Consider the following 27243-nt stretch of genomic DNA (forward strand, 5'->3'; position numbering starts at 1 on the left):
ATGGGAAAGGAGGCCCAGGGAGAACGAAAAGGAGGGGTGGGGGGAAAGCCCAGAGGATGGGCAAGGGGCATAGTGTGTGGAACAATCTATGTTCCAAACCTATTCTGGTATCTGTCCCCCACTTTTCCTTCGCTACATCGACGACTGCATTGGCGCTGCTTCCTGCACGCATGCTGAGCTCATTGACTTCATTAGCTTTGCCTCCAACTTTCACACTGCCCTCAAGTTTACCTGATCCATTTCCGACACCTCCCTCCCCTTTCTAGATCTTTCTGTCTCTATCTCTGGAGACAGCTTATCTACTGATGTCTACTATAAGCCTACTGACTCTCACAGCTATCGGGACTATTCCTCTTCTCACCCTGTCTCTTGCAAAAATGCCATCCCCTTCTCGCAATTCCTCCGTCTCCGCCGCATCTGCTCTCAGGATGAGGCTTTTCATTCCAGGACGAGGGAGATGACCTCCTTTTTTAAAGAAAGGGGCTTCCCTTCCTCCACCATCAACTCTGCTCTCAAACGCATCTCCCCCATTTCACGCACATCTGCTCACACGCCATCCTCCCGCCACTCCACTAGGAATAGGGTTCCCCTGGTCCTCACCTACAACCCCACCAGCCTCCGGGTCCAACATATTATTCTCCGTAACTTCCGCCACCTCCAACGGGATCCCACCACTAAGCATATCTTTCCCTCCCCCTCCCCCCCGCTTTCCATAAGGATCACTCCCTACGCAACTCCCTTGTCCATTCGTCCCCCCCATCCCTCCCCACTGATCTCCCTCCTGGCACTTATCCTTGTAAGCGGAACAAGTGCTACACATGCCCTTACACTTCCTCCCTTACCACTATTCAGGGCCCCAGAAGGTCCTTCCAGGTGAGGCGACACTTCACCTGTGAGTCGGCTGGGGTGATATACTGTGTCCGGTGCTCCTGATGTGGCCTTCTATATATTGGCGAGACCCGACGCAGAATGGGAGATCGTTTTGCTGAACACCTACGCTTTGTCCGCCAGAGAAAGCAGGATCTCCCAATGGCCACACATTTTAATTCCACATCCCATTCCCGTTCCGATATGTCTATCCACGGCCTCCTCTACTGTAAAGATGAAGCCACACTCAGGTTGGAGGAACAACACCTTATATTCCGTCTGGGTAGCCTCCAACCTGATGGCATGAACATTGACTTCTCTAACTTCCGCTAATGCCCCACCTCCCCCTCATACCCCATCCGTTATTTACATACACATATTCTTTCTCTCACTCTCCTTTTTCTCCCTCTGTCCCTCTGACTATACTCCTTGCCCATCCTCTGGGCTTTTCCCTCCCCTCTCCCTTTTCCTTCTCCCTGGGCCTCCTGTCCCATGATCTTCTCATACCCTTTTTGCCAATCACCTGTCCAGCTCTTGGCTCCATCCCTCCCCCTCCTGTCTTCTCCTATCATTTTGGATCTCCCCCTCCCACTTTTAAATCTCTTACTAGCTCTTTCTTCAGTTAGACCTGACGAAGGGTCTCGGCCTGAAACGTCGACTGTACCTCTTCCTAGAGATGCTGCCTGGCCTGCTGTGTTCATCAGCAACTTTGATGTGTGTGGCTTCAATGTTTTATTGGTGTTTTGTTCAAGACTGCACTATTCCCAGTCAATCAGTCTTGTGAGTGCTTCTGTCAGTGTCACTGATCGGTGCTTCTGTCAGTGTCACTGATCGGTGCTTCCTATAGTGGCCATTATCAGCATCGCTTTCAGTGCATTAGATTCATGATATTCCCTTTTTTTTATTGCTATTTCTATCAGGTATTTTGGGAAAGAAAACCTATTGCTCATTTATCTTTCTGACTAAAGCCTGCAATACAGCTTACCATATCATTTTGTCCAAAACCTCTTCCCTTTCATTTTGCTGCACAGGACCACATCTGTCTGTTTTCAATCCTTATCCATTCAATCAACACCACAGATACACACCATTTCCTTCTTTTCAAACACGTCCTTGATAATACCTGATGTTCCCAAAAGATTACTCCTTTGTTTTCCAAAGCAATGGGGGTTTCCACAATGTCAATGGAAAAAGTGTGATTTTTCACATGTATGCCGATGATACTCAGCTTTACCTCCTCCTTTACCCTCCAATGCTTATACAGTACGATATTTGTTCAACATCAATTCTCCTGCATTGCATGCAATTTTAGATGCAAGTTAGACAAAAACTGCTCCTTGCATTGTCAATGCATTAGACAGCAGTTCTAAAGTATAAGAGAAATTAGAACTCCTTTGCCACCCAGGATATTTGCATGGATTGCAAACTGCAGAAAAGTGGTAAAACAACCGACAGGAATTGATTACACCTGTAAAAGTATTGCCTACAATATATGTATATAATGTTTTTAATCTGTTAAAAACAACAGATGCTGGTTTTTAAATTATTCTTTCAAGATATTGTCTTTCAGGTTTTTTTTATTAAAGTAAAGAATTTCATGATTCTGTTGAACCTATGTGCAGGCACAAGTAAGTGTTTTTGGTTACAATGTATTCATGTAGATAAGCAAAGACAGCGGTGTTTTTCAGCTTAGAAACTCTTAACATTTCTTATCACAAGTAATATTATGGAGAAAGAAGAACAGGAAAAATGGTGAACCAATCTGCCAGACTGCTTGATGCAATTTGTGATTTGTCTGTACAAGTCAGACAAAGATGTGAATCAGAGGACTCAGTAATGTAATATAGCGTTAAAAGCAATATTTATCCTGCTGTGATTCAAGATATTCTGTTTTGCTTTATTTTATAAGACAGCATTCTTGACTAAAGAATGTTGAAATATGCGACAGACTACTGTAAACCACTTATTTGAACAGAAACAGGCAGACTTACCCCCAGTGATACAGTGGGTTCAACTATGAAGCTGTCATCAAAACTGTAGACATCAAGTGCACTGTTGGCAGAAATCAACTTATTTATCAGGCAACCACATTAAAGAAGCTACAATCAAATTACACATAACTTTCTTAAAATAATGTTCAGTTATTTCACTTGTGTCTGTTGTAGAGGTAAATACTAAAATTAGTTTATTTCCTATTATGTAATAGGCAATGAAAGTTCAACCACTGACATGATGGAAAAAATAATCTTTATTGTCCACCTCTAATCAGCCTTAAAATGAATAGGTTGTCAGGCCATTTCAGCAGACAATCTAATTGGTAATCCAAGCCTACTTTACCATTCAATGACATATGGTTGATATTTTAACCTTGTGCCACTTGCCTGCATTAATCCCATATTCTTGATACATTATATACACAAATTTATTATATATTTATAGGCATCCGTTAGTCTCGAGAGACCATAGATTTGCGCCTTGGAAGGCTTCCAGGGAGCAGGCCTGGGCAAGGTTGTATGGAAAACCGACAGTTGCCCACGCTGCAAGTCTCCCCTCTCCACACCACCGATGTTGTCCAAGGGAAGGGCACTAGGGCCAATACAGCTTGGCACCGGTGTCGTCGCAGAGCAATGTGTGGTTAATGTGTGCAAAGGAAACAACACGCTGCCTTAGCTGAGGCTCGAACTAGCAACCTTCATATCACTGGACCAACGCCTTAACTGCTTGGCCACGCGCCAACACACAAATTTATTAGCTTCCATCATAAATACACTGAACAACTCAACTTTCACAAACATAAGACATTTTCCTGGGGGGCTAGAGAATTTCAAAAATTGACCACCCTCTGAATGAAGAAATTTCCTTTGAATGAAGAAATCTGAGACCAAGGTCAGGGGCATTCAGGTCTGGTAACCAAGAAAGTGATAAGATGTCTAGGTATGATATCCGGAAAGCCATATCACAAGAAAAGTGACAATTCCAGACCAAACTAGAATCAATGAAGAACTTGATTGGCAGGGCTTGAATACCATCACCCTTTATAAACTCAAATCAAGTTACATAGGAGGCAGCATGGCTTTACTTCCAGGTGAGCTCAAAGCCTTTTATGTTTACTTTGACCGTCAAAACATAGAGAAACCATCACAACTCCAACATTTCCCAATGATCCTGATTTCAGTCTCTGAAGCCAACATGCGAACAGTCTTCAGGAGGGTGAACCCACGAAAAGCATCCAGCCTAGATGGGTACCTGGCAAAGTACTAAATACCTGTGCTGACCAACTGGCTGGTGCATTCACTAAGATCTTTAACCTCTTGCTTCAGCAGTGTGTGGTACCCATCTGCTTCAAGTAGGCTCCAATTATACTGGTGTCCAGGAAGAGCAGCTGACCTGCCTCAATTGCCCAGTAGCACTTACATTTCACAGTGATGAAGTGCTTAGAGGGGTTGATGATTAAATAGAGGATGAAAGGTGACCAGATAGAGGTGTACAAGATAATGAGAGGCTTTGATTGTGTGGATAGTCAGAGGCTTTTTCCCAGGGCTGAAATGGCTAGCACAAGAGGGCATAGTTTTAAGGTGCTTCAAAGTAGGTACAGGGGAGATGTCAGGGGTAAGTTTTTTTTAAAAACGCAGAGAGTGGTGAGTACGTGGAATGGGCTGCCAGTGGCAGCGGAAACAATAGGGTCTTTTAAAAGACTCCTAGATGGATACATGGAGCTTAGAAAAATAGAGGGCTATGGGTAAGCCTAGGCAGTTCTAAGGTAGGGACACGTTCAGCACAGCTTTGTGGGCCGAAGGGCCTGTATTGTGTTGTAGATTTTCTATGTTTCTATATCAACTCCTGCGTGAGAAGCAACTTAGAACCACTCAAATTTTGCCTAATGGAGATACCATAACAGATGCTATCTTATTGGCCCTTCACTTAACCCTGGACAGCAAAAGATATATACATCAGGATGCTCTTTATCAACTGTAGCTCAGCATTCAATACTGTCATCCCTTCAAAACTAATCAGTAAGCTCCATGACCTTGGCCTCAATACCTCCTTGTACAATTGGATCCTCGTTTTCCTCATTTGCAGACCCGTCAGTTCGGCATGGCAACAACATCTCCTCTACAATCTCCCTCAGTACAGGTGCAACACAAGGCTGTGTGCTTAGTCCCCTACTCTACTCGTTTTACATTTATGACTGTGTGGCTAAGCACAGCTCTAATGCCATATTCAAGTTTGCTAATAACACGACTATTGCAGGCCGAATCAAAAGTGATGATGAAGCAGCATATAGGAGGGAGACTGAAAATCTGGCTGAGTAGTGTCAAAACATGCCGGCTGGTGCCGTAGTGGCATCGGCGTCAGATTTCAGAGTGAAGGCTCCAGAGCTTGAATCCAGCCGGGTCCCCTGCACGCTTTCCATCCGTGCTGGGTTGAGCATTGAGCTAGCAACTCGGCCTCATAAAAATAAGAAAGCCTGCTAAAAACGCCGTCATAACGGCTTCCTGATGACTCCACTCAGAGTTAAGGGCTTTCTTCTTTCTTCTTCTAGTGTCGTAACAACAACCTCTTACTCAATGTCAACAAAACCAACGAGATGATTACAGACTTGAGGAGAAGGAAAACAGAGGTCCATGAGCTAGTTCTCATTGGAGGAATAGAGGTGCAGAGGGTTAGCAACTTTAAATTCCTAAGTGTCATTATTTCAGAGGACCTGCAAGTGCAATTATGAAGAAAGCATGGCAGTATCTCTACTTCCTTAGGAGTTTGTGAACACACAGTGTGGCATCTAAAACTTTGACAAACTTCGATAATGTGTAGCAGAGTACATTGACAGCCTGGTATGGAAATATCAATGCCCTTGAACAGAAAATTCTACAAAAAGTAGTGAATATGGTTTCACATGAGAAGCTGCCGCAGGAAAGAAGGGTCCATCATCAGGGGTCCCCACCACCCAAAACATGCTCTCTTCTCACTGGAGCCTCAGGACTCTCCCTGTCAGGTTCAGGAACAGTTTACTATCCCTTAACCATCAGGTTCTTGAACCAAAGGAGATAACTTCACTTGCCTCATCATTGAAATGTTCCCACAACCAATGGACTCAGTTTCAAGCTCTTCATCTCATGTTCTCAATATTTATTGCTGATTGATTTATTATTATTTCTTCATTTTGTATTTGCAGTTTGTTATCTTCTGCACTCTGATAGTATGCCCTAGTTGGTGGTCACTCATTGATTTTGTTATGGGTTTTATTCTATAGATTTATTGAGTATGCCCACAAGAAAATGAATCTCAGCATTGTATGTGGTGACATATATGTACTTTGATAAAAAAATTTACTTTGAACTTTTCATGACTAGACAACCCCTTACCTTAAGGTCATGACCTCTGGTTCTAGAAGCCCTACTTAACTGAAACAAGAAGTCTGCATTACTCTGAGATCTCCTCCTATTGTTCCAAATTAGAGTATACAGGCCTGGTCTGGTTAATCTCTCCTTACATGACAAATCTACAATTCCAATTATCAGTGAGTTCCCAAGATCAATTGATCACCTGTGAAATGCAGGCCAGGCTCCTTGGTATATATGTAGGATACACCTGAAGTATATGAGATTTTTACAATCATATTCAAATAAGACACCTTTCCTTGGAAACTTAACATAAATTTTGCTTCCCAGGGCCTGATATGTTACACGGCAATTGCAGGGAAAAACTGAAAGATCATCCAGAGTTGATGTTCAAAATAATAGGCAACTTATTAAAAACTGGTGTGCACTAGACAGCCAGCCAAAGTAATCTACCAGAAAATGAATTTGTACAGCTTTTACGTTCGCAGTTTACAAGATTACCAGTAAATCTACATTTTTATAACAAAACGAATTCCATAGGTTTTCTGTCCACCAACACCTTGCTTTCAGATATTTTACAGGCAAAAATAGTATCCATGAAGTTATTTTCAAATAATATCTAAATATTAATTTAAATTCATGGTTTTATGTACAAAATGTTACTTTCCATGGAAACGTATTACAGACAACAGTTAAAACCTTTTACACTTATGCCTTCTTAACTTTAATCACTGATTGCATTATACTATAGTAGATGGAGATTTGAACTGGTGAGTGGTGGATAGACTCAATAGCTCTTCTAATACATACCTATCTTCCATTTTGTTCTTCAAATTCACAGTGCAGGCTACTCCTCCCTTTTGCCTTTTCCATGTCCGTTTCTCATCTTTCAAATTCTGTTTATGAACATTATTTCATGTAAGAAACTTATTCAATTATTATTTAAATATATCATATGCCTGATATCTTATAAGGTTTACCTATTCACGTAAGAAGCAGACTTTAATTACCCAAGGAATGAAACAGAGGCCTAGAAAATAAATTTTATATATTTTAGGTGCATTGCTTTGCTTGAACACTAAATTAAGGGAGTCACCAAAGACATCAAAAATTATGGGAGATATCCAGTCCACAAGTGACAAATCCTATTTGACTAACTAGTGCAATCTTATTTATCAGCAAAGTGACAGAATTAATTAATTTTATTTTGTTTAGCGATCCTTCCGGTCCTTCGAGCCACGTTGCCCCAACAACCCCAATTACTTTGGGAAATAATCAATTGCTGTCATAAACTTATCTTACTGTAGCCAAACTTTGGTTTTGATTGTTATATCATCATTAATATTCCCTCAATAAACAAAAGGATAAACAACATTTCTTTCTAAAAGACTGCAGTCTCCTTCTTTAAAAACACACAATTTCTCAGTAACACTGTATTTAATGCTTTCTTTAAGTTTTCTTTAAACAAAGCCTTAGACAGTTCTAAAACTGTCTAAGCAAGAACGATGATTCAGCATACAGAGAGGAGGTACAGCGGCTAATGGACTGGTGCAGAGCCAACAACCCGTCTCTGAATGTGAACAAAACTAAAGAGATGGTTGTTGACTTCAGGAGGACACAGAACAACCACTCTCCGCTGAAGATTGACAACTCCTCCGTAGAGATTGTTAACAGCACCAAATTTCTTGGTGTACACCTGGTGGAGAATCTCACCTGGTCTCTCAACATCAGCTCCATAGCAAAGAAAGCCCAGCAGCATCTCTACTTTCTGTGAAGGCTGAGAAAAGTCCATCTCCCACCCCCCCCATCCTCACCACATTCTACAGAGGTTGTATTGAGAGCATCCTGAGCAGCTGCATCACTGCCTGGTTCGGAAATTGCACCATTTCAGATCGCAAGACACTGCAGCGGATAGTGAGGTCAGCTGAGAAGATCATCGGGGTCTATCTTCTTGCCATTACAGACATACAGCATCCGTAAAGCAAACAGCATTATGAAGGACCCCACGCACCCCTCATACAAACTCTTCTCCCTCCTGCCATCTGGAAAAAGGCACCGAAGTATTCGGGCTCTCATAACCAGACTATGTAACAGTTTCTTCCCCCAAGCCATCAGAATCCTCAATACCCAGAGCCTGGACTGACACCAACCTCCTCCCTTTACTGTGCATATTGTCTTGTTTATTATTTATTGTAATGCCTGCACTGTTTTGTGCACTTTATGCAGTCCTGGGTAGGTCTGTAGTTAGTTTAGTTTTGTGTTGTTTTATGTAGTTCAGTGTAGTTTTTGTATTGTTCATATAGCATCACGGTCCTGAAAAACGTTGTCACGTTTTTACTGTGTACTGTACCAGCAGTTATGACAATAATGACAAAATGACAATAAAAAGTGACTTGACTTGAACTCCAGGATTCAATTGTAAGATAGCTTGAGGAAATCAGCAGCATGCAGTTTGTGCAAATTACAACACACAATCTGGATATTAGAAGGTGGGGGAGAAAAAGATAACTTTTTCTCATTTTTGGATGGTTTAGAAAGCATGTTGCAGCAGTCAGGTTTCTAACATCTGAAGTGCTTTTTTTACTTTTCAAGTTATTTATTGCATTCCACTGAAGAAGTTAGATGGCAGTATCAGGAGCCCACCATCTGGAAAGACCAACGATGCTCCAACACACAATCAATCCACTGGACATCTAGCCAGGATTTGGCACACAATGTCAAACAACAATAAGATGAACAACTTTAACATATGCACAGAAGCCTGGAGTCACTTAAGCATAAAGTGAGACTGTATCATCTTGGTTGGGTGGTGCAGCGCTCTACTGACCAATAATACCTAAAAGCAAGTCTCTTGTCCTTCTGGCAGTATTCTTAGAGTGGAGCAGAGCCTTCTCAAGGAAAATTAGCACCAAATCTGTAAAAGGGGTGTGTTATAGTTGCAAGGAAGATTGGATGGTGTTTCCCCATAGGTGGACCAGAACTGATGCAAAGACCCAGCAGTCTGCAGTAAGGTACTCAGTGGTCACAATTCCTCAAGCTCATCCACTGCTGTCATCATAAACTTAGTTGCAGAAGTTCTGCAATTTTCCACCTGCCATTAGCATGGAGGAAGAAAAAGACAACAGGAACACCTGGACAGGTAACGAGACGCACAAAATAGCAACTATACCAAAGCACAAGCCACATTTGCACATAAATGGAATTTTTCAAATCAAAGCTCTAATCTTAAATAGTGATTTGACATAGTTCATGACCTTTATAATCTTAATGATTATGTAACAGGAACAACAGGAAGATTCCCACGACCTGAGAAGGTATAGTACAAACCGAAGCCTGAGGGTGCAGGTAGAAGTTCTTAATTAATATTCTGCACCTGTTTTACTAAATTTAGAAAACAGGGGTGACATAGGAAGAAAAATGTGAAGAACGTTTACAAAGTAGACATATTAAGGAATGGGTATCTTTTAAATTAGTTAGATTGCAAATGTGTATTAATAGACCTCAAATTTTAATTTTGTCCAGGATTCGAATGGACTTGTCCAAGATACTCGTATATTTGTAAGAGAATAATGAGTAACATTTAAAGATTAATGTTTCAGATACAAGATAAATATCTTCCTTCAAGGTGGAATAACAACAGAATTAAGGCCAGATTTCTCAGGATAGGAAGTAAAGGAAATCAAAGTTCAAAGAAAATGTTATAATCAAAGTACATTAATGGCACTGTATACAACCCTGAGATACATTTTCCTGTGGGCATACTCAGCAAATCTATAGAATAGTAACTGTAACAAGATGAAGGAAAAGATCAACCAGAGTGCAGAAGACAACAACCTACACAAGTGCAAACATAAGTAAATAGCAATAAATAACTAGAACATAGAACATAGACATCTACAGCACATTACAGGCCTTTCAGCCCACAATGTTGGGCCTACCATGTAACATATTCTAGAAACTGCCTAGAATTCCCCTACCACATTGCCCTCTATTTTTCTAAGCTCCATGTACCTTTCTAAGAGTCTCTTAAAAGACCCTATTGTATCCGCCTCCACCACCGTCACCAGCCACACATCCACCACTTTCTGTGTGATATCCTCTCTGTACCTGCTTCCAAGCACCTTAAAACTATGCCCCCTCGCATTAGCCATTTCTGCCCTGGGAAAAACCCTCTGGCTATCCACATTATCAATTCCTCTCATCATCTTATAAACCTTTAGTAGGTCATCTTTCATCCTCCATCACTCCAAGGAGGAAAGGCCAAGTTTCCAAGTGGGGTCTGACCAAGGTCTTATATAACTGTAACATTACCTCACAGCTCTTGAACTCATCCCACGGTTGATGAACACCAAAAAACCATACGCCTTCTTAACAACACTGTCAACCTGTGCAGCAGCTTTGAGTGAAATACGGACATGGACCCCAAGATCTCTCTGATCCTCCACACCGCTAAGAGTCTTACCATTAATATTATATTCTGTCTTCAAATTTAACCAACCAAAATGAACCACTTCACACTTATCTGGGTTGAACTCTATCTGCAACTTCTCAGCCCAAACGAGATAGAGAATCCTTAAAGTGAAATTATTAGTTGTGGGGACATCTCAAAGAATAGGCAAGTGAGTGTATTTATCCCTGTTTGTTCAACCGCGTGATGGTTCAGGGGTAGTAACTGTTTTTGAATCTGTGGTGTGAGCCTTGTACCTTTTACTTGATGACAGCATCAAAAAAAAAAGGGCATGGTCTGGGTGGTGGCAAACTCTGATGATGGATGCTGCTTTCCTCCGACAACATTTCATGTAGATGTGCTCAATGGTTGGGAGGCCTTTATCCTTATACTGGGCCAAATCCACTACCTTTTGTAGGATTTTCCATTCAAAGGCAATAGTGTTTCCATACCAGATCTTGATGCAGCCTCTCAATACACTCTCCACTGCATGACTATAGAACTTCGCGAAAGTTTTATGTCATGCCGAATCTCCAAAGACTAAGGAAATAGGTATACTGTCTTACTTCCTTTGCAATTGCATTTATCAGAACAGATCCTCTGAAATAGTAACACCCAGGAATTTAAAGTTGCTAATCTTCTCCACCTCTGATCCTCCAATAAATACTGGCTCATGGACCTCTGGTTTCCCTCTCCTGAAGTTTACAATCAGTTCCTTAGTCTTACTGACATTGACTAAGAAGTTGTTTTCATGACACCACTCAGCCAAATTTTAATCTGCCTCTTGTATGCTGATTCATTATGCTATGCCAGTTGTTGAGCATCCTTTGCTGATTCAATCTCCACTTCACCTGTGAGATGGCTTTCTGGAGATCATACCTGCACCTCTTGTAGCTTTCTTGGCATCCAGACTTGAATGCCTCTCACTTGGCTGTTAAATCTGTTTATTAACAAGCTGTTTTAATAAAGCCTATTACAACCATGGTGAATTTATTCAGGTCACTGGATGAGTGCTTGAACACAGCCCAGTCCATTGACTCAAAGTAATCCTGTAATCATTCTTCTGCCTCCTGCTCGGGTTATATGCTAGTGATAATCAGGTGGGGTTTTCTTCAACAAGCCTGGTTGAAGTCGAACTATATTTGAAATGCGTCGAGATGAGCTGTTTCTTGTCTGCTGACAGCATCATGTAGTGTTGCAAGCGTTTGATTATTGTTGGCTGCTGGTGGTAAATACACTGCAGTCAGGATTACACATGAAGAAAGGATACACACAAATAATAAAAGGAAAAGATAAATGAATAGCCCAAGTAAATAAGATAACGATCTAGAAGAAGAAATGAAGACAAAAATAAGACAAGCAATGAGAAAATATGAAAGGAAAAAGCTCATTCACATGAAAGGGAATCTGATGTTTTAAAATTGACCTGCAAGTAGTAATAAGGAAATCAGAGAAAGGATGAGGCTAATTGGAGATAAGTCCATACATTGGAGCAGAGGCAATGCTGGAATATCAAATACTTACTTGGTGTTTACCAAAGAAAAGATTGCTACCAAATTCTCAGTAGAAAGGGACGCAATAGGTATAACCCATGGGGTGAAAATTGATGAGGAGCAAGTACTAGAAGGTCAAGCTTTGCTTGAAGTGAACAGATCAATCTGTATGAGATCTGAGGAAGGCTGGGATGGAGATATCACAAGGGGCTGTTGTATTCTTTTAATCCTACCTAGATACAAAAGAAATGCCAGTAGACTGGCAAACATAACACCATTGCTCAAAAAAATAAGCATGCAACATCATGCCCAGCAATAAAAGACCAATCTATTAATTTTTTTGGGGGGGATAGCATTTAGAAATAATTATCAGGAAAATCCTGAAAAGTTTGTGGAGAAATTAGGGGTTATAAAAGAAAGACAGAAATTTGTTAAAGGCAAATAGGGTTCAAATAATTTGACTGAATATTTTGATGAGACATCACAGATGGTTAATTATGGGAATGTGGTAAATGTCATTTACATGGACTTTCCAAAGAACTTTAAGCTAAATTCCTATCTAGTACTGAAAACAACAATTCTTTTTCCAATATATGTTACTGATATATGTAGATTCAGGTGTGTAGGGTAAATGTATGAATATGGAGCTGATGTAAAATTTGGAAGTGTGATAAAACAGTGAGAAGCATAGTAAAAGATTACATGGAGACATAAGTAGGTTGGGAAAATTGCAAACAAAATGAAATTTAATGGAGAAGTGTTTATTACACTTTGGAAGAAGGGAGAGATGCAGCACAAGGACCTGGTACGTATATGTACATAAATCCTTTAAAGTGAGAAATATTGAGAAAGTGGTCAGAAAAAGGTATGGAATCCGGAGACTCAAAAGTAGAAAGACAGAGTATAAAAGTAGTTAAGTTATGTAAACCTATATAAAATACTGGTTAAATCATAACTGACACAATTGCTGGCGTCCATAAAGAGTTAGTACATTCTCCCCGTGACTGTGTGGGTTTCCTCTAGGTGCTTCAGTTTCCTTTCACATTCCAAAATTGTACAGGTTAGTAGCTTAACTGGTCACATGGGTGTAATTGGGCAATGTGGGCTGGTTAGGCCAGAAGGGTGTATTACTCTACTGTATTTCTAAATAACAATGGATATTAACGAATTAATCTGCAAAGTAGAAACATATAAATAGGAGAATTAGGCCATTGTCCTTTCATGCATGTTCCACTAGTCAACACAATTAATCTAGTAACCTGTTCCACCTATTCACATACCCCTTGAGCTATTCAGCATTAAGGAAACTTATATGCCTTCTTGAAAAACAAGCAGTAGTAAATCAAGGCAACTGGACTTGCTGTGTTGTCGAGATGATGTTTCACCACTCATCCGAGAGGCTTTTCCAGTTCTAATCCATGGTGGACAGTTGAACTCTGGGAGTTGTTTAAAGATATAGCAATCACATGAGGGTTGTTAAGGGTTGTAGAGGTAATGAGAGAGTCATTAGTTTTATCTTTGCATGAATGGAGACGCTGGGTAGAGATGTTAGGACTGCAATGTAAGTAACTGATAGGTGGTGTCGTCCCCACCCTCTCTGTTCAGGGATGTGTTTTCCAGTTTGACAAAGATGGCTTCTTTAACCCCTTTTTCAAACCACCTGCCCTCCATGTCCAAAAAGTACATCAAAGGAGTGTCCCTTGTCCTTTATGTGTAGATATACAGCAGAGTCTTGACCTGAGGTGTTAACCCTCCTATGCTGGGCTAAAAAGAGGCATCCGTTAGTCTTGCGAGACCATGGATCTGCACCTGGGAAGTCTTCACTCTCCAGGGTGCAGGCCTGGGCAAGGTTGTATGGAAGACTGGCAGTTGCCCATGCTGCAGTCTCCCCTCTCCACGACACTGATGTTGTCCAAGGGAAGGGCATTAGGACCCATACAGCTTGGCACCAGTGTCGTCGCAGAGCAATGTGTGATTAAGTGCCTTGCTCAAAGACACAACACACTGCCTTGGCTGGGGCTCGAACTCACGACCTTCAGATCGCTAGTCGAATGCCTTAACCGCTTGGCCACATGCCCACATGTTGGGCTATCTGTTTGTAAAGTGGTTATTTTGTCTCGCTGATATACAGATCTGTGCAGTTCTCATTGCATTGGATAGCATATACAATATTGCTCTGTTTATGTTTGGGTGGTCAAGTTTCTGTCTGAATGTGTTTGTAGGTTTGAAAAACACAGGGATTTGGTGTTTGTTGAAAAATCCTTCGGAGTTTCTCTGAAACTCCAGTTACATATGGGATGACTTTTTTTTTTGTCTGCTTTGCTCCTAACCTCTGTCTGTTGGGCTAATGTTTTTTGTTACTGTCTTTTTGAAGGCCCAGTAAGGGTAGCCACAATCTTTCAAAGCTTCTCTCAAATACTTCATAGACATATTGCCTTCTTGAATACATTTAGTGTTACAGTGAATGAAAAGCTGGAATTAGAGTAAAGATCGAAAGAATCTTTAAAGAGTTCATGATGGATCTGCATGGAAACAGGTAATTGAGGAAGAAAAGATGAAAGGAAGTTGTTCCAATGAGCACATAGTTCCAAAAACTGGAAAGTGAAGATTTTTAGGAAAAAAGAAATGTGCATAACACCCTTTCTTCTTAAAGTTGTAAAAACTAGAAATTTCTGCCTCTATGGGTGGTGGAAACAATGAAACAGCATCTACAAATGGGAATGAGATTAACACTAAATGAATAAAAACACAATTTGCATGAAATACTCAGCAGCAGGAAGAGACATAAGATTAACTTTCAGGTTGAAGACTCTTCAGCTGAACCAGGAAGGAGAAGAATGAAGCAATACACACAAAATGCTGGAGGAACTCAGCAGGCCAGGCAGCATCTATGTAAAAGAGTACAGTTGCTGTTTTGGGCTGGACAGGTCTGAGTTCCTCCAGCATTTTGTGTGTTTTGCTTGGATTTCCAGCATCTGCAGACATTCTCTTGTTTGTGAGGGGAAAAAATGAAGCTTGTTAAGACCATAAGACACTTGAGCAGAATTAGGCCACTCAGCCCATCATGTCTGCTATGCATTCCATCATGGCTGATTTATTATCCCTTCTCAATCCCATTCTCCTACCTTCTCCCTGTAACCTTTGACACTCTGACTAACCAAGAACCTATCAACCTCCGCTTTAAAAAATACTCAGTGACTTGGCCTCCAAAGAAATTCCTTCTCATTTTTGTTCTAAATGGACACCCTTCTATTCTGGGACTGTGCCCTCTAGGCCAAGACTCACTCACAAGAAACATCCTTTCCGCATCCACTTTATCTAGGCCCTTCAACATTTGATAGGTTTCAATGAGATTTCCACCCCCCCCTTCCTTATAAACTCCAGTGAGTATAGGCCCAGAACCATCAAACACTCATATGTTAACCCTTTCATTCCCAGAATTATTCTCATGAACTTCCTCTGGATCCTCTCCAATGCCAGCATATCTTTTCTTAGATAAGGGGCCCAATTGCACCCTCATAATACCTTATAAAAGCCTCAGCATCATATCCTTCCTCTTAAATTCTAGCCCTCTCGAAATGAATGCAAATCTTTCATCTGCCTTCCTTACCTGCAAGTTAACCTTTAAAGAATCCTGCACAAGAACTTCCAACTCTCTTTGCACCTCCTATTTCTGAATATTCTGTACATATAGAAAATAGTCTATATCTTTACTTTTTCTACCAAAATACATGACCATACATTTCCTGAAACCAAATTCCAGTTGCCAGTTCTTTGCCCATTCTCTCAATCCGTCCAAGTCCTTCTGCAGACTCCCTGCTTCCTCAGTATTACCTGTCCTTTACCTATCTTTGTATTGTCTGCAAACCTGGTCACATAAACATCAATTCCATCAACCAAATCATTACCATATAACATGAAAAGAAGCAGTCCCAACACCGACCCCTGTGGAACACCACTAGTCACTGGCAGCCAACCAGAATAGGCTCCGGTTATTCCCACTCTGCGCCCTGCCAGTCTGTCAATCTTCTATCTACGCTAGTATCTTTTCTGTAATACTATGCCTTCTAATCTTATTAAGCAGCCTCATGTATGGCACCTTGTCAAAAGTGTTTTGAAAATCCAAGTAAACACCATCCACTGATTCTCCTTTGTCTAGCTTATTTGATATTTCCTCAAAGAATTCCAACAGATTCGTCAGGCAAAATTTTCCCTGAAGGAAACCATGCTGACTTTGGTCTACTTCATCATGTGCCTCCATGTACCCAAACACCTCATCATTAATAAAGGACACCAACATCTTCACAGCCACTGAAGTCAGGCTAACAGGCCTATAATTTCCTTTCTTCTACCTCCCTCACCTCTTAAAGAGTGGAGAGACATTTGCAATTTCCCAGACCTCCAGAACCATTCTTGATCATTACAAATGCCATCACAATCTCTTCATCTACCTCTTTCAGAACCCTGGAGTGTAGTCCATCTGGTCCAGGTGACATGCCTACCTTCAAACCTTTCAGCTTCCCAAGCACCTTCTTATTAATAGCAACTACACTCACTTCTGCCCCCTGAGACTTAGATTTCTGGCATACTGCTAGTCTTCCACAGTGAAGACTGACACAAAACACTTATGATCGTCTGCCATTTCACTGGCCCCTTTTACTACCTCTTCAGCGTCATTTTCCAACGTTCCAATATCCACTCACGCCTCTCTTTCACTCTGTATATATTCAAAAAATTTTGGTATCCTCTTTAATATTATTGGCTAGTTTATTTTCATATTTCATGTTTTCTCTCCTTATGGTTTTTTTTAGTTGCTCTCTGTTGGTTTTTAAAACCGTCCCATCCTCTAACTTCCCACTAATTTCTGTTCTATTAAATGGTCTCTCTTTTGCTTACAGGCTATCTTTGACCTCCTTTGTCAGTCTCGGTCGCCTCATCCTCGCTTTAGAATGCCTCTTCCTTAGGATGGGTCTGTCCTGTACCTTCTGAATTATCCCCAGAAACCCCAACCATTGTTGTTCTGCTGTCAACCCTGCTCATGTCCCTTCCAATCAACGCTGGCCAGCTCCTCTCTCATGCCTCTGCAACTCTCTTTACTCTCCTGTAATACTGATACATCTGACCTTATCTTCTCCTTCTAAAACTGCAGGTGAATTTGATCATATTATGATCACTGTCTCCTAAGAGTTCCCATACTATATCCTCCCCCAACAAATCAGATTCCTTTACACAACACCTAACCCAGAACTGCCTTTCCCTAGTGGGTGCAACCACAAGCTGCTCTAAAAGCTATCTCGTAGACATCCTACAAGTTTCCTCTCCTGGGATCCAGCACCAACCTGATTTTCCCACTCTACCTACATATTGAAATCCCCCATGACCTTTTCTCTTTCCTGTTGAAATATATCGCACATCCTGGCTACGGTTTGGGGGCCTGCATTTAACTCCAATCAGGGTCTCTTTACCCTTCCAGTTTCTTAACTCTATTCACAAGCATGCTACATCTTCTGATCCTACAGTCTTTCTAAGGATTTGGTCTCATTTTTTTTTTACCAGTAGAGTCAGCCCACCCCCTCTACCTATCTTCCTTTCCTTTCGATACAAGGTGTATTCTTGGATGTTAAGCTCCCAACTATGATTTTCTTTCAGCCACAACTTGGTGATGCCCACAATGTCATACATGCCAATCTCTAACTGCACAAGATTATTCTCCTTATTCCACATAATGCGTGATTCAAATAAAACCACCTTCAGCCCTGAATTCATCGTCCTTTTCAATTTTGCCCCCATGTTACACTTCACCTCACCCCACTGACTGTAATTTTGCCTTCTTATCTACCTGTTCTTCCTCACAGTTTCACTACACACTGCATTGACTTGTATACCAACTGCCCATCCTCAGCCCTATCACTTAGGTTCCCATCCCCCTGCCAACTTAGTTAAAATCCTTCTTGATAGCTCTAGCAAACCTACCCACAAGTATATTGGTCTCCTTTAGGTTCAGGTATCACTTTTCCTTCTGTACAGTTCATACTTTCACTAGAAGAGTTCCCAATGATCCAGAAATCTGAACCCACCCACTGTATCACTTCCTTAGCCACTCATTCATCTGTACTATCATCCTCTTCTTGTGCTAACTAGCATATGGTACTGACAGTAATCCAGAGATTACTATCTTGGAGGTCCAGCTCCTTAGCCTCTTCCCTAACTCCTTATACTCGCAATGCAGGACCTCTTTCCCCTTTGTACTTATATCATTAGTGACAATTGCGCCATGATCTCTGGCTGCTCACCCTCCCTCTTGAAAATCTTTTGCAGCCACTCTGACACATCCAGGACCCTAGCACATGGGAGGCAACACACCATCCTGCCTAAACACAAAATGCAGGAGGAACTGAGCAGCATCTATGGAAGAGTAGAGTCGACATTTTGGGCCGAAAGCCTTCGGCAAGGACTGGAGAAAAGAAGCTGAGGAGTAGATTTAAAAGGAGGGGGGAGGGGAGAGAGAAACACCAAGTGATAGGTGAAACCTGGAGGGGGAGGGATGAAGTAAAAAACTGGCAAATTGATTAGTGGAAGAGACAGAAGCTAGGGAAGAAAGAAAAGGGGTGAGGGAAGCACCAGAGGGAGGTGATGGTCAGGCAAGGAGATAAGGTGAGGGAGGGAAAGGGAATGGGAAATGGTGAAGGGTTGGGGGGCATTACTAGAAGTTTGAGAAATCAGTGTTCATGCCATCAGGTTGGAGGCTACCCAAACAGAATCATCCATGGGCTCCTCCACTGTTGAAATGGGGCCACGCTTAAGTTGAAGGACCAACACCTTATATTCCGTTTGGGTAGCCTCCAACCTAATGACATGAGCATCGATGTCACTTAGAAGACACTTTAAAGATGTGGAAGAAGGTCTTGTGGTTGGATGAAAGTAAAGTGGAACATTTTGGCCTCATTCAGTCAGGTAACACCATCCCTATTGTAAGACATGCTGGAGATAGCATTTTGCTATGGGGATGCTTTTCAGCAGCAGGTACTGGAAATCTAGTCAGGATTAAAAGGAAGATGAATGCTGTAAACACAGAGAGATCCTGGATAGAAAAATTGCTAGCCACTGCCAGAAAGCTTAAACTTGGGAGGAAGTTAATCTTGCAGCAGAACAATAACACAAAGAACACTGTCAGAGCAACCATGGAGTGGCTTCAAATGAAGAAAATTGATGTCCTTGAGTGGCCCAGCCAGAGTCCTGACCTTAATCCAATCAAACATCTCTGGTGAGACCTCAAGATTGCTATGCGCTGTCGCTCTCCAACTAAACTGGCATAGCTTAAGCAATTTTGTAAGGAGGAATAGGCAAATCTTGCTCTATCACATTGTTTTAGAGACTTATCTAAAAAGACTACTAGCTGTAATAGCTGCGAGATGAGGTCCAACTAAGTACTGAGCAAAGGGGGATGAATACTTTTGAACAGCTGACATATCAATTTTTGAGTTTTTAATGTTTTATGCTTTACAGTTTTCCCTGTTTTTGGCTCTAAAAAAAATGGAGTATGTGATTCACAATTAAAAATTCTCAGTTAAATTGATAAAAGTCCCTTTTAATACACATTTATGTGAACAAAGGGATGGGGGCTGAATAGTTTTACAAGGGACTGTAAATCATAACAAACCAAGAGATTTTCTAAAAAAAAAGAAAATCTGTTTACTTCTGACTCTCTCTTCAATGCAATAACCAGTGTTCAATCCACATTAATACCTATTTTGTGCCCCAGCCTTTTATGTGGCACTTTGTCAAACACCTTCCAAAAATCCTAAGCCTTTACATCTACAAATTGCCCTCTGCCTCTTACATCCTCAAAGAACTTGAGTAATTTTTTCAAACCTGATTTATCTTCCATATAACAATATTAACTCGGGTTGATTACATTAAGCTTCTCCAAAGGACTAGCTATTTCTTCCTAGACGCCAGCATCTTGCCAATAACTGACGCCAAGTTAACAGGCCCATAGTTACTCAATTTTTTGTCTTTCTCCTTTCTTGAACAGTTTTCCAATCTATTGACATTGAACTCTGAGTTTTCAGAAAGCACAATCCATAATCTCTGTCACTATTTTTTTTAAAACATTTAGTTGCAGTGAATCAGGACTTGGCAGCTTGCCTGCCTTTATTATTTCCAGAACCTTGTTCTTGTTACAACAGTTTTCCACATTGTTTGAAACTGTCCCAGAGTTCTTTGGGATATTTAATTTTATGATTCCATTTTCCAGAGAAAGGCTTTATCTTCCAAACTGGTGAGGCCTTTTATTCCTATTAAAATGTCTGAGGAAATATTAAAAATAAAAATGCGTACATGCCACTTTATACACTAACCTTTTGCAGCTTTTTATCATGTAATTCATCCAGTCGATATCTGGAAAATCACAAAGAAACAATAAAATTATTTGCTGTTAGACAACATTCAACAATACAGATTTCCTACTGTTGTGGCCAGTGTGATCTAACCAATGAGAGGCAACACATAAAGGCCAAGTCTGATTAATAAACCATTATGTTTTTTTTGAGGAAGCTACTATGCAAGTAAGCAAAGAAAATGAAATTACGAGTGTCATCTAAGTGGACTTCCAAAAGACATACATAAGAAAATGGTGACAAAAAATTAGAGTACAGTACAGAAAATGGAAGTCAATGCTGCAACATGCATAAATAATTCGAAAGACCAAGAACAGGGAAGTCATATTGGATGTCTTCTCAATTGATAAGATGTGAAATCTGTTGTTCCTCAGGCCTCAGATTTTCATTTTATGTGTTTATAGGTCTCCAATCAGAGTGAAGGAGATTGGGTCATATATTTGTCAATTAAACCTGTTCACTAGATGTAGGTGAACATCCAATCGTTGACTGAGAAAGTATTATCAATGGATATTCAGTCAGAACAGTACAAAGTGTAAATTTACCAATCTTCTACTGGAGTGATAGTACACAAAAACATATAAAGCAGAGAAAAGGGAGCAGCAATAAGCCAATCAAGCCCTTGAGCTAACTTCAACATTCAATAAGAGCACCATTAATCCAGTCCTAACTTAACCACAACTATTGTGCTCAGCCCATTTCCGTTGATTAATTTGTAATTCAAATGTTTGTCAATTCCATCATAATTGTATTTCATAACCAAACCAACAATTCTTTGGGGAAGGGATGATATTCCAAAAATTCATGATCGTATCAGAGAACAATTTCCTCATCCCTGTCTTAAATGGTTGGCCTCTGATTCTGTCCCTGAGTTCTTTTCCCACTACTGGGAATAAAGTTACCCAAGATCTACTATGTTCATCTCAATTGGTAAGATTAATAAAATCACCTCTCATTTTTCTCAAGACCAGTAAAGTGTAGACACAACATGTTCATCTTCACATCCATTACCCTGGTGAAGCTTTTCTGGACAACCACCAGCACTGGCCGAGTACTAAAGCCTGTGCTGATCAACTGGCTGGAGTATTCACTGATATCTTCAAAGTCTTTGCTTCAATTATTCCAATGTCTAAGAAAAATGTGGTTACCTGCCTCAACGACTATCATCCACTAGCACTTAAAGCCACTGTGAAGAGTCAACTCATGAGAAACAACTTGGATCCATTCCAATTTGCCTACCATCACAACAGGTCATCAGTAGCTGCCATTTCATTGGTTCTTCAGTCAACACTGGAACATCTGGACAGTGAAGATGACTAAAGTTCAGCAGTCAATGCTACTATCCTCTAAAAACTAATCAATAAGTTTCAAGAACTTGGGTCAATACCTCCTTGTGCAATTGGATCCTCGATTTCTTCATTTGCAGATGCCAGTCAGTTTCAATTGGCAAAAGCGTCTCCATCAGTACAAGTGCAACACACGGCTGTGTGCTTAGCCCCTTGCTCTACTCACTTTATACTCATGACCATAAGACTAAGAACAGCTCCAAAGCCAGATTTAAGTTCACTGATAATACCATTGTTGTTGACTGAATCAAAAGTGGTGACAAATCAGCACACGAGAAGGAGATTGATAATCTGAGTCCCGCCAATACAACCCCTCACACAATAGCAAGATCAAGAAGCTAATTATTGACTTCAAGAGAAGAAAACTAGAAGTCCATGGGCCAGTCCTCATTGGGAATTAGAGGAGGAGAGGGTTAGCAACTTTAAATTTCTCGGTGTTATAACTTAGAATGATCTGTCCTGGATCAGGCATGCAATTGCCATTATGAAGAGCATGGCAGTGCTTCAACTTTCTTAGAAGTTTGCGAAAATTCAGCATGTCATCTAAAACTTTGACAAAACTTCTTTAGGTGTGTGGCGATGCATTACCATGACTGGTTGCATCACAGCCTGGTAAGGAAGCACCAATGCCCTTCAACAGAAAATCCTACAAGTAGTCAATATGGCCTAGGACATCACAGGTAAAGGCCTCCCCCCCCCCCCCCACTGAGAGCACTCTCACGGGAAAGTACCGTTCATCATCAAGGACCCCCACCATCCAGGCTATGCTCTCTTCTCACTGCTGCCATTAGGAAAAAGGTACAAGAGTCCTAGGATCCATGTCACCAGGTTCAGGAACAGTTATTACCCTTCAATCATCAGGCTCTATAACCAGCGGGATGACTTCACTCAACTTCATTTACCCCATCACTTAACTTATCCCATGACCTATGGACTTATTTTAGGGTCTCTTCATTTCATGTTGTTAATATTTATTGCTTGTTTATTTTTTTATTATTTCTTTATTTTGTTTTAGTATTTGCACAATGTTCTCTTTTGCACATTGGTTGTTTGTCCATCCTGTGGGGTGTAGTTTTCTTGGCTTCTATTGTGTTTCTTGTATTTGCTGTGAATGTCCACAAGAAAATACATCTCATGGTTGTATATGATGACATATGTGTACTCCTGTAATAAATTTACTTTGATCTTTGTACTTAAGTACTAAGACCAAAAGTGGAAGCAGCACTCCAAGTGCAGTCTCAACAGTATTAGTAAAGCAAGATCATAATTTTCTTTTCATTCTCCACTGTTAAGAGTGAGTTTTTGGGTAGATGATTCATTTATACTTAAATGACTCTGCCACCAGTCTTCTGTTTGACAAAGAACTGTGGATTGAGTTCACAACAATGCATTTCCTAAAAGCTGTGAATATCGGGATACTAGCCAGATGCTGCGGATGGAAGTGTGAAGTTTACAGGTAGTTTCGAAGACAGTATTATCTATACTTCAGATATGAATTGTCTTCTATGTTAGCACGTAAAATGCCAAATAAATGTATCGTGGATTTAACCTGCATTCCTAAAGGCTGTGGATACCAACCCAGACATGTTGGCATCGGAAGAAAAGGATGAAGTCAGAAGGTGTGATGTTTTGTATGTAGCTCCAAAAGGAAGCATTGTCTATAATCTTTTAAGTAGCGATTGCCTCTGTGTTTAGCATATAAATATTGAGCCCACATTGGGCTAGCAGACCTTTCTACCGAAAGCATCTCCGTCCGTATGATGCCTGCTGTACCTTGTTGTGTCGAATAAAGAAGCTGCTTTGTATCTATCAGTAACTCTGTCTCTCCGGTGATTTCATCCACGCTACAACATCCACAAACCTTGCACATCGTCAACACTCCAAAGGGTTTCCGAATTACTTTCCAGTATGCTAACATTATATATTTCATGCTCATAGGTTCCAAGTAAATCTGATTATTGCAGTGGTCCCACATAACAAGCTTTGTTTATAATTAATTAGCTGCTACCCCAATTACATAATTCATGAAGATATTTGCACTGACTTTCTTTTCTTGAAAAATATTTTAAAACTTTTTGGGTAAATTTGCATAAAGCATGACTTCTGTAAACAGGATCTGTACCCTGTAAGCCACTCTGATGCTAATGGATTAAACATGGATGCTCTGGCCCATTCACATCACCCAGTTACAATGCTTATTTTAATGTTAATATAGCTATACCCCACAGAAGAAGTTCTCAAATGGCAGGGGCGGCTGACAAAGGAATTTAAGGACTGCATAAAAGCTAAGGAGAGGGCATTATAAGGTAGCAAAAGTGAGGGGGAAGTTGGATGATTGGGAAGCTTTTAAAATCCAACAAAAGGCAACTAAAAAGCTATAAGAATGAAAAAGATAAAGTATGAAGGCAGACTAGCCAATAATATAAAGCAGGATACCAAAAGCTTTTTCAGTTATATTAAGAGTAAAAGGAAGGTGAGAGTTGAAATTGGACCACTGGAATATGATGCTGGTGAGTTAGTAATGGGGGGACAAAGAAATAGCAGATGAACTTGATGGATACTTTGCATCTGTCTTCATTGTGGAAGACACTAGCAGTATGCCAGTGGCCCGTAAGTGTCAGGGAGCAGGAGTGAGTGCAATTGTAATTACAAAGGAAAAAGTGCCAGACAAACTCAAAGGTTTTAGGGTGAGTAAGTCCCCTGGACCAGATGGATTACATCCCAGAGTCCTGAGAGAGGTTGCTGATGAGACAACAGATGCATTGGTCATGATCTTTCAAGAATAACTTGATTTTGGCATGGACCTGGAGACCTGAAAGATTGCAAATATCACTCCACTCTAAGAAAGGGGGAAGGCAAAATAAAAGAAATTATAGACCAGTTAGACTAACCTCAGTGGTTGGGAAAGTGTTGGACTCCATTTTTAAGAGTGAGGTTTCAAAGTACTTGGAGTCTAATGATAAAATAAGTGAAAGTCAGCATGGTTTCTGTAAAAGGACATCTTGCCTGACAAACCTGTGAGAGGGAATAAAAGGTTGGCTGCCGATGACTAATTGTGTTCCTCAGGGGTCAGTATTGGGACCACAACTTTTCATATTGTTTGTCAGTGATTTAGATAATCAAATTGATGGCTTTGTGGCAAAGTTTGTGAATGATATGAAGATAGGTGGAGGGGTACATAGTTCAGAGGAAGCAATGTGATAACAGCAGGACTTAGACAAATTGGAAGGAAGGGCAAAAAGTGGCAGATGGGGTACAGTATTGGGAAATGTATGATAATGCATTTTGGTAAAAGGAACAACAGTGTGGACTATTATCTAAATGGGGAGAAGGTTCAATCATCAGAGGTGCAAAGGGACTTAGGAATCCTCATGCAAGACTCCCAGAGGTTAAATTACAGGTCGAGTGTGGTAAAGAAACCAAATGCAATGTTGGCATTAATTTCAAGGGGAATAGAATATAAAAGCAAGGAAATAATACTGAGCCTTTATAAGACACTAGTGAGTCTGCACTTGGAGTATTGTCAGCAGTTTTGGGCCCCATATCTCAGAAAGGATGTGTTGTTATTGGAGAGAGTCCACAGAAGGTTCACGAGGATGATTCCAAGAATGAAGGGGTAAACATAGAGGAGCGTTTGACAGCTTGGGCAGTTATTTTATAGCATATTAGTGCCATAAATGGTAGTAAGAGGCACACAAGGAGAGGATTGTAAAGGTCTTGAGGCACTTTGCTACAAAATCACTTTAATTACAGACTGAAGCAATTAACCTCATCTATAACTGCAAATATCAGCGGATTTACATTTGCACTATTCTAAATTGTGCTAGGTCCAGGAAAGTAGCTAGAATATAGAACATCGAACAGTACAGCCTTTTGGCCCACAATGTTGTACCAAATCAAGTAAATTGGTAATCAAATGGCTAACTAAACTAATCCATTATGCCTGCACAATGTCCATAACCTTCCATTTTCCTCATATTCAAGTACCTATCTAAGCATCTCTTAAAAGTCTCTAATGTTTCTGCTTCTACCACCACCCCAGGCAGCACATTCCAGGCACCCACCACTCTGTAAAAAACTTGCCCCTCACATCTCCTTTGAAATAATACCTCTCTCCTTAAATGCATATCCTTCGGTATTAGACATTTCAATCCTTGGAAAAAGATAATGTCCACTCTATCTATGCCTCTCATCATCCTACAAACCTCTATCAGATCTCTCTTCAGCCTCCACCACTCCAGAGAAAGCAACGCAAGTTTATCCAATCTGTCAAGTACATGTCCTCTATTAAAGACAACATCCTGGTAAACTTCTCCATGCTCTCCAATGCCTCAACATCCCTTCTGTAATGGCGCTAACAGAACCGCAAGGGTTTGTACTTTCAAAACATTAATCTAATTCAAGGGAAGAAAGGAGAGTCCGAAATACAGGCGTTTATCTTTAAGCAAGCTGTACACATAGTGTGGCCAAGTGGTTAAGGCGTTCGTCTAGTGATCTGAAGGTCGCTAGTTTGAGCCTTGGCTGAGGTGGGGTGTTGTGTCCATGAGCAAAGCACTTAACCACACATTGCTCTGCAATTACACCGGTGCCAATCTGTATGGGTCCTAATGCCCTTCCCTTGGACAACACTGGTGGCGTGGAGAGAGTAGACTTGCAGCATGGGCAACTGCCAGTCTTCCATACAACCTTGCCCAGGCCTGCGCCCTGGAAACCTCTCAAGGCACAAATCCTGTTCTCACGAGACTAACGGATACCTATTACACATATCATAGGGTAGCATGATAATGTATGCAATACACGTATTTATACATATACCCTGTAATTAATTATTAAAACAAAGAGGAATGCTTAATCAAAAAAAATACATATATATACATTTGTATATACACACATACTGTACACACACACACCCCTACACACACAAAATTATTTAAATATTACATTACTCTGCTTAGCTATAAACTCCAACACCATGTAGAATGTATCTTAAATATATACACAGTATATTAGATCTCCAATTAAGTTGCAGTTGTCTCAACTAGTCACGTCCCATGATGTTGGTCCTTTTTTTTAAAACCACATACAAGCTCAATTTGGCTTGTTGGTTTTTAAAAACATTTTTAATATACAGTACTTCTGTTTTTGCACATTTTTAATAATCTATTCAATATATGTAATTGACTTATTTATTATGTTTTATTTTTTTCTCTCTCTGCTAGGTTATGTATTGCATTGAACTGCTGCTGCTAAATTAACAAATTTCATGTCACATGCCAGTGACAATAAACCTGATTCTGATGTTTCACTGCTACGAATTTCATTCCCACCGAAGTTACCTGTTCTTCAGCACAA

The 27243-nt window shown here is 40.6% G+C and overlaps 1 protein-coding gene across 1 annotated transcript in view; it reads right to left on the reverse strand.

Annotated features, from left to right (window-relative positions):
* LOC134336900 (synaptonemal complex protein 2-like) overlaps window positions 1-27243 on the reverse strand; it is a 293594-nt gene that overhangs the window by 164716 nt on the left and 101635 nt on the right. Inside the window, exons 14-16 of the mRNA XM_063031521.1 lie at window positions 20507-20546; window positions 7017-7102; window positions 2859-2919 (exon numbers count right to left, since the gene is read on the reverse strand). Coding sequence (XP_062887591.1) covers window positions 2859-2919; window positions 7017-7102; window positions 20507-20546 — 187 coding nt within the window. The remainder of the gene's footprint in view (window positions 1-2858; window positions 2920-7016; window positions 7103-20506; window positions 20547-27243) is intronic.

The sequence above is a fragment of the Mobula hypostoma genome, chromosome 2, assembly GCF_963921235.1.
Source record: "Mobula hypostoma chromosome 2, sMobHyp1.1, whole genome shotgun sequence".
Taxonomy (NCBI): domain Eukaryota; kingdom Metazoa; phylum Chordata; class Chondrichthyes; order Myliobatiformes; family Myliobatidae; genus Mobula; species Mobula hypostoma.